The 16,826-nt window shown below is 38.7% G+C and overlaps 1 protein-coding gene across 3 annotated transcripts in view; it reads left to right on the top strand.

The window, feature by feature from the left end:
* LOC128686632 (Adenosine deaminase acting on RNA) overlaps positions 1-16,826 on the top strand; it is a 60,006-nt gene that overhangs the window by 23,259 nt on the left and 19,921 nt on the right. For 2 of the 3 annotated variants that reach the window (XM_070080117.1, XM_070080115.1), the window contains exons 3-4: positions 1,287-1,432; positions 5,287-5,487. In XM_070080117.1, the coding sequence (XP_069936218.1) occupies positions 1,287-1,432; positions 5,287-5,487 (347 nt within the window). The remainder of the gene's footprint in view (positions 1-1,286; positions 1,433-5,286; positions 5,488-16,826) is intronic. The other variant, XM_070080116.1, reaches the window with a different exon arrangement.

Raw genomic sequence — 16,826 nt, 5'->3', positions numbered from 1 at the left:
CCACTCCTTTCATCCAGCCCATGGATCAGCAGGTAATTTCTAACTTCAAAAAATTCTACACCAAAGCAGTTTCAAAGGTGCTTTGAAGTGACCTCGGACACTGACTTGACTCTAAGAGAGTTCTGGAGGAATCACTTCAATATCCTCCATTCCATAAACCTTATAAGTAAGCTTGGCAGGGAGTGACTTCCAGGACTTTGAACTCTGCTTGGAGAAAATTGTGATCAGATTGTGTCCAAGAGAGGGATTTTGAAGGATTTGGGGCTGACCCTGAGGACCTGCCTGTTGCGGAATCTGTTGTGTCTGTGGGGAAGTCCATTTGGTTGAAGGTTAGTGGCAAGGATGTGGAAGAGTTGGTGGAGAGCCACATTGAAGAGCTAACTACTGAAGAGCTGCAAGAGCTTCATCTGGAATAGTGACAGACCACAGCTGAGGAACTTGCTTCAGAGGAGGAAGAGGGAGGGAAGGAGGTGCCTTCTTCAGAGATTAAGGAGATTTGTGCAGTGTGGAGTAGGGTACAAGCTTTTGTGGAGAAATATCACCCTGACGAAGCTGAAACAAGCCATATCTGTAACGTGTTCAGTGACAAAACCTTGTCCCACGTCAGGGAAATCTTAGAGACGCCAGAAACAGCCCTCTCTGGACAGATTTTTTGTGCGAAAGGGGTCCAGTGACACTCAAGCTGGTCCTAGTAGCATTAAAAGACAAAGAAGGGAAGTAACCTCAGAGAGGGCTTTGATACCTGAAGTCCTTATGGAGGGGGATACCCCTTCCAAACAATAAATCCTCCCTCTCTCCTCCTCACTATCTTCCATGAGCCAACAAGAGTCTTCAATAAAGGTATGTAATAGTGATTTAATTGTTCATGTATTTATTATATTTAGTTCTCATTGTTTTGTGTATGTAAAACTATAATTAATTTTTACAAAAATTATTTTTTGTGAATATTTTTGGTTGTCTGGAATGGATTAATTGTATTTACATTAATTCTTATAACCAAGGATCCACTGTACTACTACTTCCACTGATACCTTAATGCATTCTAAGCTTTTCTTAAAATGATAATCACATACTTGTAGCATTTAATTTAAAAGGATTGTACATTTTAAAAATGGTTATTTTTAATTTGCATATTTATCAGTGTACAGTAAGTACAAAGTGCTTTTTAAAATTAATTTTTGCAGTGATATCAAACCACAAAAGAACACTTAACAAAACTGGTATGAGATTGCTTTCCAGATGTTACTGTGAAGTAGATATTCATATAATTTTTGGTATTCACTCAGAACCTATTACTAAAAGGCGAAAGACAGGTCCTCCCCAGCCAAAGAACCCTATCAGCACGCTGAATGAACTTCGTCCTGGCCTTGTGTATAACATGCTTGGTATGGAAGGGCCATCCCATGCCCCAGTCTTCACTGTAACTGTAGAGGTGAGTAACATGTTAATGGTTTGCATATAAAGTAAAACATGCATTTCCTTGCCTCATTTAATTTGAAGACATGATAAAACTAAAAAAAAAATCTGTTGTCCTCATTTCAGCTTATCAGACTTAAACTTTGTGAATTGTCAAATTTAACCCAAAACCATGGTATTTCTAGAAATAAACTTTCCTGAGTGACAGAATTTTGAATAAAAAATATTAGAGTTTATTCTACCTAGTAAAATAAAAGAAAAAGGAACAGTATCAGATTGTAATTTAATGATTTTTGTTGTGTGTTGAAGCTGGCAAAAATTTATCACTTGTCAGCAACAGCAATGTAACTGGACCAGTGATATATAAGTTTTATAGTTTATCAATGCTGGATAAAGATAGTTTCGAAATTCTCTTGGTTTTCATTGTTGAACTATATGTGCACTAGTTTCTTGTCATGTGTGCTTCAAGGTGTTTTAATAATTGAAGTTTGGGGAAATGCATCACCAAACATTGCTGAAGACAGAATAAAGTGGCACAAATAATTTTTCCTTCAAAGACTAAATACTTGGAAATATTGTATGAGTTGTTTCAGGATGTGATACCCTTCAAAACATGGAAATAAGTTGAATTGTTTTGACTGTCTTGGGTTAATTATTATATTTAGAGGGAAGTGCTAAACCCTGATGAAACATAGTGCCTGGGAAATGGGAAGCAATTATTTTCAATCCAGGGAAGGAGAGGACAAATCCAATTTCTTTGATAAAGAGTCATCCCCTCCCAGCATCAAGGATTATTATAATGAATACAGCCTCTCCTCATTTAGCGATGTACTCATTTACCGACGACTCGGACTTACAACGGGCTCTCTGACCAGTGTGCATACCTAAATAATGTATATCAGAGCTAATTTCCTCTATTCTGTTTATTACAATATACAGTACAATACTGTATAAACATTTAAAAATATACCAGAAATGTTGTAAATGGTGCAAAGGTGACATTAAAACAATATCAAAGATGGCTGACACAAACCCACTACTATTATAGTATGCTCCTCACTTAATGAATTCATTTACCAACGTGGTCTTAGGAGCAGGACTCCATCGTTAAAGGAGGAGAGGCTGTATTCTTATTAGGGGCAAGCACTAAACCTTTAGGGGTCATTGCCTGGGAAGTGGGAATTAATCAGCATCAGTCCAAGGAAGAGAAGGGGCAAGTCTGATTCCTTGGATGAAGAACCCCTCACCATCAAGAAACCACAAGGAGCCTCTTTAGGGACTATCCTTCGTTAATTTATATGAAACGTACAATAAATGTTAAATGTTTATCTGAATTTAAATTATTTATTTTTTAATAGTGCTTTAGTCTACTGCATTTCCTTTCATGTAGAATAACTTTTGTCATAAAGATCACTCGATTGGTTTCCATGTGATGAAAGGGAGACCAACCCCTCCCTGATTTGGTATTTTTTAAAGTTAACAATACAAGAATTACTCCAATTATTGCCAGGTGATTGCCTCAGCAGTTTATACATTCACATGTACACATGTGTGTACTCATACATATATTATACATATACTAACTCTTTCACTGTCCAGAGCGCTTGTCTGAAACTTGTCCACAGTGTCCAAGAATTCCTCCCATTTTTATTTTTTCATATGAAATAATAGAATTTTTTTTTCTGTAGGTAATAAAACAAAAAGTACAAAATTTGATGGAAAATTGACTAAATTACTCTTTTGCGAATTATGCTTCATTGGCAATATTTACGCAGCAGCAATTTTTGCCCACTTTGAGTACTATTTTAGGCCAATTACATTGATCCAGTCTACCAAATTCTTAGCTATTTTGCTAGTATATCTTCCAGTTTATCAATTGAGCATAAGAAATTGCCCAATCAGCTATTTCAACTACCCAATAAAGTGATCAGAAATTGGTAATTTAGTAAATTTCACCCAAATTTCAAAATATTCCAATTTAAAAACAGGGTTTAGAATAAACAGTGCAGGCATTCCTGGCATTAAAATAACTTCCTCTGTTTATTAACCCTTTGAGGGTCGACAGGCCCTCTCCGAAACTCGTTCTCAGGGTCAGCCAAATTTAAAAAAAAAAAAATAATTTTCTCTTGTGAAAAGATAGAGAATCTTTTCCCGATCATAAAGACACCAAAAGTTTGAAATTTGATGGAAAACTTACGGAATTATGCTCTCGCGAAGTTAGCGGTCTCGGTGATATTTACGCATCGGCAATTTTGCCCACTTTGAGCCCCATTTTCGGCCAATTCCACTGTACTAGTCGACAAAAAACATGAATATTTCGCTAGAACTCCATTTTTTCTATCGAATGGGTGCAAGAAACCACCCATTTATGAAATTCAACTATCCAGTACAGTGGTCAGAATTTAGCAATTTTGCCAATTTCATACAAATTTCAAAAGATGCCAATTTCCGAATAGGGTCCAGAATAAACAAGAAAGACATTCCTGGCACTAAAATGACATTTCCTCTGGTCATTAGTCACGTCTCAAGGCCCCTCTTATATTCTTTTGCTTTCCACTTTGAATTTTTATTCTCACAAAAAATATAAGATTTACTGTTATGCAGACTACTGCATTAGTGTAAAAAATGGTATAAATATTATTGGCGCACTTGTGAAAGAATATTAGACTCACCAGTTGACGTGTATTGGACCATTGGCATGATTTGTTTACTTTAGAAATTTGGTAAAAATCGAACATTTCTGCTACTTTGAGCTCAATTTCAAGGTATCTTTCATTGTAAAACCAGTCAAAATCATCTCAATTTCTGTAATATGTCTTCCATTCTATAAAATGAGACCAAGAAAACTAGAATACAACAATAAATACCATACGAAAATACAGTGCAAAGTCGCTGTTTTATTCCAAAAAAACGGTCAAAGTTTTTTTTTTTTCTCATTATGCACTGTGTGCTGCAGGATTTTTTTTAGACTGTGCACACTGACCACATAGACCCATTCTTTCATATGAAGGCCTACCAGCTTTCTCCCACTAGATTTGAGGGCGCTAGAATTTAGGCGTACTAGTACGTCAAAAACCCTGGGTCGTAAGCCGTACTAGTACGTCCGAAACCCTCAAAGGGTTAATTACATTCCCAGGCTTTACACATGAATTCCATTTTGATTTTGTATTCACACAAAGAATTTTTATTCACATAGAAAACAGAAGATTTACTTTTATGCAATATTGTAATAACTGTATATATAATATCAGCGCATTTAGACTCGCCAGTTGGACGTGTATTGGACAAGTGACATGATTTCTTTACTTTTGAATATTGGCAAAAATCCGCTACTCTGAACTCAATTTCAAGCTATTTTCAATCCTGAAACTAATCAGAATCTTTTCTATTTCTGTAATATCTTCCATTCTATTAAATGAGACCAAGAAACCAGGAATGCAACCATAAAGACCATATGAAAATACACTGCAAAGTGGCTGTTTTTAACCAGAAACTCGGTTGCAGTTTTTTCTCATTATGCACTGGGTGCTGCAAGATTTTTTATATGGTGCACACTTATCACATAGACCCATTCTTTCATATCTAGACATCATTCATATCTGAATGAGCCAAGCTCATGGTGTAGAACTACGGCACAGTCAGCGAAAGGGTTAACGTACGCACAAGCATACTTACAAGTGCACAGGCCTACATGCACTAATACGAACACATATATGCACACATGTATTCATATAAAAAACTTTTTGCTTTCACTTTTTGTGTGTGGGGAGGGTGTTGGGGGGATTAGAGGAGGCTGGGCTTGTAGAATACAGGGATACCCTACTTTAGATTGCTCAGCAACCAAAACACATCTAGTTTCTGTTTTTCCAGATCAGTGGGCAAGTTTTCCGTGGCTCAGGACGTAGTAAGAAGCAAGCCAAACATTCTGCAGCTGAGGCTGCTCTTAGGTCTTTTCTCCAGTTCCGCAATGCTTCAGATGCTGCTGAAGCTCTTGGCATTAACATCACAGCGGTGCAGGACTTCACTAGTGATGTGTCAGAAGCAGGTTTTGGGTCAAATTCGACTGTAGGTGTAAGTGTGACTTGATACAATCATCAATTAACATTTTTACTTAAGTTTTTCCTGTCCTTTTTTCTTGAAATACAGCATGTTGAAAACATATATATCTAAACTTGAATCTGAAAAATATCTAATTTAATTACATTATTATTTCTGAACAGTCAGTTTACTGTGATTGTGGTGGTGCAGACCACTTTTATGTATCTGTTTAGCTGATCAGAGCCCTGATGCCTACACTACACTGATACCCTAACCTTTCCTTATTACTTCCACACTTCCCTTCACCATCCAGTCCCTTTCTCTGCCCTCCAACCAGTTTCTTTACTCATATCACAGATGTCCCTAATGCAAAAAAAAAAAGAAATGCATTTATTGTACATTAACATATTACAAATTAGCATTTGTTCATTGTATGATTCTTATTAGCTTTAAAAGAGAGATCTAGTTATGTCTGTCTTAACATAAAAATTGATTTTTCACCCTCTATATATCAATTTTTACCGAAGTTGGCTAATTTGGCACATTTTCAGGCTTCAACCCATCACTCGTGTGACTAAGTAAATATACAATCCCGCTCCCATAATGAGCGAGGGTATTGTATTGTCTTTCAGTTTTATTGGCAAGGTTTTGGTCAGAAACGACTGTGGATTGCTTTTTATTTGCTGTGTGTGTGTGATTATCTATTTGAGTTTATGCAATCTGTCTTCATTCTCTTTACATCATTGGGCACAAGAAAAAAACCAGTCCAGATTCATAAGAATATTACTTATGCTCTAATAGCTAACTGTAAGTCGTATATTACATGTTTGACATTAAGTACAAGGATCGTGTATGTGAACGAGGACTGGTCGAGTTGTATAGGTGAGCTCTTGTTCTTGTTTGAGCTCCTTTTCCTGTTCAGTTTCAACCAGCTGATATGAAATAGGTTGTTATATCTACTTTTGAACCTTTGTATTAAGTCTGCTTTTACTATTTCAGTATCTAGGATATTCTGCTTCTTCACCACTTGTATTGAAATATAGCATATATTTACTGAAGCCATTTTGAATTACCTCGTATACTCGAGTATAGCGTAGCTTTGTGTATAACCCTGCCACTTACTTTTTTTCTCCAAAATTTTTACTCTTTATATATCATGTACATACCTGCCCTCCAAAATTTGTTTACCAACTTTTCAAAGGTTTGTAAAAGAATTTGGGAGGGATTGTATAAAAAGGTAATTAAAAGTGAATATAAGAAAGACCAAGGTGATGAGAATATCAAAAAATATAGGCAGTGAGAGATTGGATATCAGATTGGAGGGAAGGAATATGGAGGAAGTAAATGTGTTCAGGTATTTGGGAGTGGACTTTGTGTTCGGGTACAGTGCACCCCCGGATTACGTCGTCATCGGAATACCTAATATTCGGAATAAGTTAAGTTTTTTCGTCAGAGTATTGGCTTGATTGTCACTGAACTCGGAATAAGTCATTCGTCTGGAACATGTCCGCGCTGCCTGAGCAGCCTGGACACTCCATGTACAGCCAGTGTATCATTGTTTACCAGCCAGTGAGGACGATCCCACACGTTCATGCGATACATTTTGTATTATTCCATTCTTTTTAGTGCTTGTAACTGCTAAATAAGCCACCTTGGGCCCAAAGAAAGCTTCTAGTGCCATCCCTTAGGTAAAGAGGGTGAGAAACACTATAGAATTCAAGAAAGAGGTCATTGGAGTGTGTGTCGCTGATCCAGCCTGGCTGTAAAACAAACCCCATACAACCATCACTTCTATCCTGGCCAAGACAAAGGAAATCAAAGAAGCTGTTGTTGTGAAAGGTGCAAATATGCTTATAAAACAAAGATCGCAAATACTGGAAGATGTGGAGACTATGTTGTTGGTGTGGATCAACGAGAAACAATTATCAGGAGGTAGTGTTGTGCAGTCAGTAATATATGAAAAGGCAAGGCAGTTGCCTGGAGCTAGTGCTGATATTGGTGAATTTAAGGCCAGCAAAGGCTGGTTTGAGAGATTTAAGAATCGTAGTGGCATACACAGTGTGGTAAGGCATGGTGAGGCTGAAAAACATGTTCAGGACTTAAAAGGGTACAGAGAGGCTGAAGAATTCAAACCCCAACAAGTGTTCAATTGTGATGAAACAGGCCTCTTTTGGAAGAAAATGCCGAAGAGGACCTACATTACTCAGGAGGAAAAGGCCCTCCCAGGACACAAGCTTATGAAAGACAGGCTAGCTCTCATGTTTTGTAGTAATACTAGTGGGGATTTCAACGTGAAGCTTTTACTGGTGTATCACTCTGGAAATACCAGAGTGTTCAAGAAAAACAGTGTTGTCAAGAGTAAATTGTGTGTGATGTGGAAGGCAAACAGTAAGGCATGGGTCATGTGGGACATTTTCCTTGATTGGTTCCATGACGTGTATGGCCCCAGTGTGAAAAAATACCTCCTGGAAAATAAATTGAAACTCGAGTGCCTCCTGGTAATGGACAATGCTTCTGCTCATCATCCAGACTTGGAAGAGCAAATGGTGCAGGAGTTTTGTTTTATCAAAGTGAAGTTCTTGCCCCCTAATACCACTCCTCTCCTCCAGTCCATGGACAAGCAGGTCATTTCAAATTTCAAAAAACTGTACACCAAAGCATTGTTTCAAAGGTGCTTTGAAGTGACCTCAGACACTGAATTACCCTAAGAGAGTTCTGGAAAGATCACTTCAGTATCCTCAGTTGCATAAACCTTATAGGTAAGGCTTGGGGGGAATGACTTCCAGGACTTTGAACTCTGCTTGGAGAAAATTGTGGCCACAATGTGTACAAGAGAGGGATTTTGAAGGGTTTGGGGCTGACCCTGAGTTGCATATGCCAGTTGTGGAATCTTTTGTGGCATTGGGGAATTCCATGGGGTTGGATGTGAGTTTGGAGGATGTGGAAGAGTTGGTAGAGGACCACAATGAAGAGCTAACCACTACAGAGCTGCAAGACCTTCATCTGCAACAGCAACAGACCACAGCTCAGAAATTGCTTGAGAGGAGGAGGAAGAGAGATGGAGGAAGGTGCCTTCTTCAAAGATAAGGACATTTGTACAATGTGGACAAAGGTGAAAACATTGATGAATGAACAACACCCTGACAAAGCTGTTGCAGGTTGTGTTGGCAACATGTACAATGACAATGTTGTGTCCCATTTCAGAGAAGTTTTAAAGAAATGCCAGAAACGGACCTCTCTCAAACACTTTTTTGAGCGACAGGGGTCCAGAGACTCTCAGGCTGGTCCTAGTGGCAATAAAAAACAAAGAAGGGAAGTAACCCCAGAAAAGGACTTGGTACCTGAAGTCCTTATGGAGGGGATTCCCATTCCAAACAATAGTACACCTCCATCCTCTCCCCTCCTCCTGTCTCATCACTCATCAATAAGTCTTCAGTAAAGGTAATTGTCATTTTAGTAATGTTTTATTCTGCATCTCATTGTTTTCTGTGTAGAGAAATGTATATTTCATGTAAAAAATTATTTTTTAATACTTTTGGATGTTGGGAATGGATTAATTGGATTTTCATTATTTCTTAAGGGGAAAATTAATTCAGAATTCGTTAGATTCGGGTTGTCACTCTCTGGAACAGATTAATTACGAAAACTGGGGATCCACTGTATTTGGGAGTGGACTTTGTGTTCAGGTATTTGGGAGTGGACCTGTCAGTGGATGGCTCTATGAGAAATGAGGAGATCAAGGTAGGTGATGTATTGAGGCATTTGTGGAGACAAAGAACTTTATAGAGGTAAAAAAAAAAAAAAATGTACCGGGGTATATTAATAATAACACTGTGTGTGAAGCATGGGTTTTGAATGTTGCACTAAGGAAGAGGCTGGAAACAGTTTAGATGTCATGTTTTGAGGGCAGTATGTGGTGTGAATATTACGTATAGAATTCAGAGTTTGAAGATTAGGAGATGTGGAATTAGCAAAAGTATTATTCCAATGGGTGAGGAGGGGTTGAGATGGTTTGGACATTTAGAAAGCATGGAGAAGAGTAGTAGTCCCAGACTATTCAACATCTTAACAGATGATATCAGAAATATGGCTGGAACAAGTGTAGAAGCCTTCAAGAGGAAACTGGAAAAACTATCTTCACCAGGTGCCAGATCAACCAGGCTGTGATGGATATGTGGGGCAGCAGGCCTCCAGCAGCAACAGCCTGATTGACCAGGCAAGCACCAGACAAGCCTGGCCCATGGCTGGACTCCGACAGTAATGAAACTCTCGAAACTCTTTGATGGTACGTAAAGGTAGTAGGATGACTTAAGAGGGTGTATAAATATGTGGAGGGAAGGAAAGGTTAGAGGTAGGGAATAAAGGAACAAACCACTTTTACAGGCTAAGAGCTGTTATCCTGCCTCAGTTTCAATAAGGTTATAAGAAAACACTTATTTGGCAGTAGATTGGTAGAAGAGTGGAACAAACCACAAAGTTTGGACAGATCCACAGGTGGAAATGATTGGATGAGAGTTACATTTGTCTTACATGAGCCACTTGGCCTACTTTGGTGCTGTTCTATTAATGTTCTAGTTTTTATATAGGAATAAAAAATTGTTTGGCAGAGTTGTGAATGAGTGGAATGTGTGATTGAGGGCAGTGCCTCCCTAGCATGACCTGCTGCAGTGCTACTTTAGTTTTGTGTTTCTTCAGTACAAGCATTAATTATAATTTAAAGATTTCAAGCCTTCAGAAAAATTACAAAGGAATAAATCTACTACTTACCCCCTTACTCAAAAAAAAAAAAAGGAAAAAAAGTAGTCTCGACATAAGCTTGTATGATGGTGCAAACTTGGGCTTTTGGTCAGGTCTTAACTTTTGACCATCTGAAATTGGTCTCTCTTGTTTACTTTTGAAATATGAGGATTTATGATTCGCCATATATTTGTTTAGTTCATTCCAGTTATTAACATTCATATGTTGTAGAGCTTTCAAATATCACTTGGGCTCACTCAGTGTTGCAATTTCTGTGTGCTTTCTTTATTAAAGAGGGAAAATTTTTTTTTCTTGGAATTATCTAAGTTGGGGAGCTATATTTTGTTAACCATTCCTTGTATGGTTGTAAGGGTGTCCTGTGGCTCAGTTGGTAGCAAACTCAGCTCACATACTGAGTTCCTGTGGTTTGATCCCTGGGAAGTTTCCTTACACCTGCTGCTGCTGTTCACATAACAGCAGATAGGTACCTGGGTGTTGGTTGATTGTTGTGGGTCACATCCTGGAGGGGGGAAGGTTAGTATACCTTAGATAGGGCTGGGCTTTGAAATGAGTTGAGATAGGATAATGGTTCTTAGCCTGTAAAACTGGTTTATGTAAAAAAAAATATTGTAAATAAACTAAGATTAGGATAAGTAGTCTAGTTAATGCAGTTCCTTTTGCATAGGGATTTGGATCTAGATTATTTTTTGTGTGAAAATTGTAGCAAGTTTTGTATTTTGTTTTTTAAATTCTTAACAATTTCTAGGTGTTGTTCTTTCATTAAAAATTTCTAAATATTTTATTAAAAGTTTTTGATGTTTCAGCAATATTTTGAAAATTTAAAAGATATAACATCACCCTGCCTCGGTGGGAGACGGCCGACTTGTTAAAAAAAAAGAAAAAAAAAATCAAAATCTGTGTCTCTGCTACCCCATTGATCTTGAATAAAGCACTGTCATTCTGTACACCCGTAGATTTTCATTTTCTGATCTGAGTCTGGGTTTTCATGTTTTGCACGGCTTCTGTGCATTCCAGACAGCATGCAATATAGTCCAGTTAGCTGGCTCTATGGCTACCATTTCTTGTTAGTTTGAGAGGCTTAGAGAGGCAGCTCACTGCAGTAGTTTTTTTTTCCCAAGCTCCTGGCACTGCAGTTTTCTCACTTCTCAAAATGCTATTTGTGATGCTCTTAATGCACAGCTGTTTGCTTATTATGTTATGTATACTTTTAGGGTGTCTAAAGGTAGAAAGTCGAAAGTGAACATGGATAAGAGTAAGGTGATGAGGGTATCAAATGATACACAAATAACACGCGCATGGAAGAGAGGAGCTTGCAACAACGTTTCGGTCTAGCTTGGACCATTTACATAGTCACACTAACGAGAAGTAGAGCAGGACGGGTATATATAGGCAGGAAGAAGTAGTGGTGGTAGTAGTAGTAGTAGTAGTGGCAGAGATGGAAGGAAGTGGTAATGGGGAAGTAAGGAGGAGCCAGTCAAATACAAAGGAAGGGGAGCATTGCAAGGGAGCTAGGTGCCCACAGAGGTGGGGGGAGGGGAAATAATGAAATAAATAATGAAAGAACAGAAACACAAGACAGAAGAAAGACAACCCAGAAGAGAAAAAAGGAAAGAGGGAAGAGGGAGAAGAAGAAAAAAAGGAGGAATCAGGTTAACCCTTTGAGGGTCGACAAGCCCTCTCCGAGACTCTTTCTCAGAGTCGGCCAAATTTAAAAAAAAAAATAATTTTTTCTTATGAAAAGATAGATAATCTTTTCCCAATTATAATGGCACCAAAAGTATGAAATTTGATGGAAAACTTACGGAATTATGCTCTCGTGAAGTTAGCGGTCTCGGCGATGTTTACGCATCGGCGATTTTGCCCACTTTGAGCCCCATTTTCGGCCAATTCCACTGTACTAGTCGACAAGAAACATGAATATTTCGCTAGAACTCCATTTTTTCTATCGAATGAGTGCAAGAAACCACCCATTTACCAATTTCAACTATCCAGTACAGTGGTCAGAATTTAGCAATTTTGCCAATTTCACACAAATTTCAAAAGATGCCAATTTCCGAATAGGGTCCAGAGTAAACAAGAAAAACATTCCTGGCACTAAAATGACATTTCCTCTGTTCATTAGTCACGTCTCAAGGCCCCTCTTACATTCTTTTGCTTTCCACTTTGAATTTTTATTCTCACAAAAAATAGAAGATTTACTGTTACGCAGACTACTGCATTAGTGTAAAAAGTGGTATAAATAATATTGGCACACTTGCACACTTTGAGCTCAATTTCAAGGTACTTTTCATTGTAAAACCAGTTAAAATCATCTCAATTTCTGTAATATGTCTTCCATTCTATAAAATGAGACCAAGAAAACTAGAATACAACAATAAATACCATATGAAAATACAGTGCAAAGTCACTGTTTTATTCCCAAAAAAATGGTCAAAGTTTTTTTTCTCATTATGCACTGTGTGCTGCAGGATTTTTTTTTATACTGTGCACACTGACCACATAGACCCATTCTTTCATATGTAGGCCTACCAGCTTTCTCCCACTAGATTTGAGGGCGCTAGAATTTAGGCATACTAGTACGTCAAAAACCCTGGGTCGTAAGCCGTACTAGCACGGCCGAAACCCTCAAAGGGTTAAGTCATGGGTGTTCTGAAGTTTGGAGCATTTTACAATGTAGTGGGAGAGGAAGGCATCTACAGAGACGAAGCCCTCTCCCTCTTCCTTTTTCCTCTTTCCTTTTTTCTCTTCTGGGTTGTCTTTCTTCTGTCTTGTGTTTCTGTTCCTTCATTATTTATTTCATTATTTCCCCTCCCCCCACCTCTGTGTTTTGCTCTCCCTCTGTGGGCACCAAGCTCCCTTGCAGTGCTCCCCTTTCTTTGTATTTGACTGGCTCCTCCTCCTTACTTCCCTATTACCACTTCCTTCTTCCTCCTCCTCCCTCCTCCCTCCTCCCTCCTCCTCCTCCTCCTCCTCCTCCCTCCTCCTCCTCCTCCTCCTCCTCCACTCCCTCCTCCTCCTCCACTCCCTCCTCCTCCTCCACTCCCTCCTCCTCCTCCACTCCCTCCTCCTCCTCCTCCTCCACTCCCTCCTCCTCCTCCTCCTCCACTCCCTCCTCCTCTCCCTCCTCCTCTCCCTCCTCCTCCTCCTCTCCCTCCTCCTCCTCTCCCTCCTCCTCTCTCCTCCTCTTCCTCCTCTCCCTCCTCCTCCTCCTCCTCTCCCTCCTCCTCCTCCTCTCCCTCCTCCCTCGTCCACTACTACTACTACTACTACTACTACTACTACTGTATTGTGCCTTTTTGTTATTTATGTATCAAACGATTTAGATAAAGAAAAATTGGATATCACTTTGGAGGGAGAGAGTATGGAAGAAGTGAATGTTTTCAGATAGTTGGGAGTTGACTTCTCAGCGGATGGGTTTATGAAGGATGAGGTTAACCATATAATTTATAAAGGAAAAATGGTGAGTGGTATGTGGTATGTGAGAGGTATGTGGAGACAAAAAACGTTATCCATGGAGGTAAAGAAAGGAATGTATGAAAGTATAGTGGTACCAACACTTTTATATGGGTGTGAATCATGGGTTGTAAATGCTGCAGCGAGGAGGAGGCTGGAGGCAGTGGAGATGTTGTGTCTAGGAGCAATGTGTGGTGTAAATATTATACAGAGAATTCGTAGTGTGGAAATTAGGAGTTAGTGTGGAGTTACTAAAAGTATTAATCAGAGGGCTGAAGAGGGGTTGTTGAGGTAGATAGGTTATTTAGAGAGTGGAACAAAGTAGAATGACTTGGAGAGCCTGTAAATCTGTAGGGAAAGAAAGGAGAGGTTGGGGTTGTCCTCGAAAAGGTTGGAGAGAGGAGATAAAAGAGGTTTTGTGGGTTAGGGGCTTGGACTTCGAGCAAGTGTGTGTGAGCGTGTTAGATAGGAGTGAATGGAGATGAATGGTTTTAGGGACCTGACAAGCTGTTGGCCTACACTTTAAAGGAGGGGTTTGGGATATCGGCAATTTGGAGGGACATCTAACCAATTGTATCTGAGTGCCTCTGCAAAGGCGGTGATTATGTATGACAGATGGTGAAAGTGTTGATTGATAAAAGTTTTTGTTTTCTGGGGGGGGGGTCACTCTGCCTTAGTTGGAAATGGCCAACTTGATAAAAAAAATATATATATACAGTGGACCCCCGGTTAACGATATTTTTTCACTCCAGAAGTATGTTCAGGTGCCAGTACTGACCGAATTTGTTCCCATAAGGAATATTGTGAAGTAGATTAGTCCATTTCAGACCCCCAAACATACACGTACAAACGCACTTACATAAATACACTTACATAATTGGTCGCATTCGGAGGTAATCGTTATGCGGGGGTCCACTGTATATATATTTATTTGGGGTGGGGTGGGGAGGAGAAGGTTTTTGTACTAATTCTCATTTGTAGCAATGAGAAATTAATTGCAGTGAAAGAATCCAAGTAAAGATTTGCAGTACTGGACTGTTTTAACCTATACTGTCATGTAAGTGAAAATTGTTTGTAATTGGCAAAAGTATGAATCTACCAATTCTGAAGGTTAATTTGTGTATTCAGTTATTTACTAGGCAAACAAGGATGCCTGAATTATATAACACTCCAGTGAGGGTTGCAGGAAAGCAGGGCTTCCTGAAGACTGCAAAAATTTCCTGCTGCTTGATATTTCCTGTTCACTCACCTGCTGGAAATTTTATTTCACAATATTTTTATTACTTGTATCCATACCTGGGTGCATGTCCTTGATCCAGCCTATGGTCCAAGGACCAATTAAGAATTTTAAAGAAATGTATTGCAGTAAAAATTGTGGGATGAGTTTGGTATGGTATTCCTAAACTAAAATGATTGGCATTAATTATGGCCTTCAATTATGTTTACAGATAAATTCATGTTAAATGTCAAACGTTTATGTAACACAATTCCTGTAATTGAGAGACATTCAGGAAGAGATTGACTGATTCATGAAATACTTAGTACTGCAGATGATATTGATGCAGTCTTGCCCAGATACTGCAATGTGATGACAGTGGTGGCAAATGGATTAATGACAGTAGTATAACAGTGGAACAGAATTCATCTGGTTTCAGTGCAAATGTATCCTTTGTGGTGAAGTGATCGTATTTCTTTGTTTCCAAGCATATTCAAAGCATTGGTATAGCAGGTTGGAGGGAGGGGGTAAAGGAGGTTTTGTGTGCGAGGGGCTTGGACTTCCAGCAGGCATGCATGAGCGTGTTTGATAGGAGTGAATGGAGACAAATGGTTTTTAATACTTGACGTGCTGTTGGAGTGTGAGCAAAGTAACATTTATGAAGGGGTTCAGGGAAACCGGCAGGCCGGACTTGAGTCCTGGAGATGGGAAGTACAGTGCCTGCACTCTGAAGGAGGGGTGTTAATGTTGCAGTTTAAAAACTGTAGTGTAAAGCACCCTTCTGGCAAGACAGTGATGGAGTGAATGATGGTGAAAGTTTTTCTTTTTCGGGCCACCCTGCCTTGGTGGGAATCGGCCAGTGTGATAATAAAAAAAAAAAAAAAATGGTATAGCACAAGATGCCTTGCTAAATGCAGATAATCATATGAAGCTGACCAAACTGCTGTCAGTATTTAAAGACAGCATTGGTACCTGTAGTTATTAGACAGAGCAAAAGCACCCATAATTAATGTCACAAAGTCAAATCTAAAAGATTTGACCAGCAGTGCAACAGATGAACTTGATAGTACCTGTACATATCTTTATGAAAATTTTAGTCACTCTTGTTTAATCAGCTTTTACACATGAGGATGTTTACATTCTCTACAGAATCTGTGCATATGTAAACATAAAGATATGGAATAGGAGAACTACTACTGGCATTGGTGAGTACTCTTGTTCATTTTTTAGGTTTATGATGAATCCTGTAGCCTTTTCCATTTGCACGTTTCAGATTCCTTTATTTTAATTCCAGACTACTATAAATTTTCACGTTTGGAATGACAGTGCTTAATTGTAAATGCATTAGTGCATTTAGGGGTGCAGTTTGTGCAGATGATCTGTGCCCAGTGGTTGAATCCTCAAATTTTGAATTCAGAAAACTTACCAATGTCATTCATGAGAGCAAAGGTATCCTAGATCATGTTTTAAATCCAAGCATTGTATAGGATATGCACTATACCAAGTTTAGTGCTGAAACATTTGCATTATAAGTGGCTTAACTTTTATAAAGAAATATGAAGGTTCTTGCTCAGTTAAATGATTTACCTTTTTATTAACTTGCTATTTTCTTGATGTATTCTGTTGAAAATAATTTTACTCATTAGGTTATTGTATCCATTATATACCCTCTTTTTTTAAGTGTGCTTTTCCATTGCTTCTGGGCAACCTTCTGCCCACCCCATGAAAGGGAAATAGGGTAATGATAGTGATCCTTTTCTATAAAAGTTTGATGGTCAGTTAGTTGTCAGAAAAATCATTTGGTAATAGTCTGAATGCATTGCAATAGACAAATGCAAAATGCTAAAAAGTTTAAATTAAAATTTTAAAATTTACATAGCTGTAGAACTATATATTTTAGCTTTCTCAGTGTGAATATAATTGTTTTGCACTGTAAGTAGTAGTT

This window comes from Cherax quadricarinatus, unplaced genomic scaffold (genome assembly GCF_038502225.1).
Source record: "Cherax quadricarinatus isolate ZL_2023a unplaced genomic scaffold, ASM3850222v1 Contig153, whole genome shotgun sequence".
Lineage (NCBI taxonomy): Eukaryota > Metazoa > Arthropoda > Malacostraca > Decapoda > Parastacidae > Cherax > Cherax quadricarinatus.
Note: the sequence above shows the minus strand (reverse complement) of the source record. Positions and strands in the feature narration are given on the sequence as shown.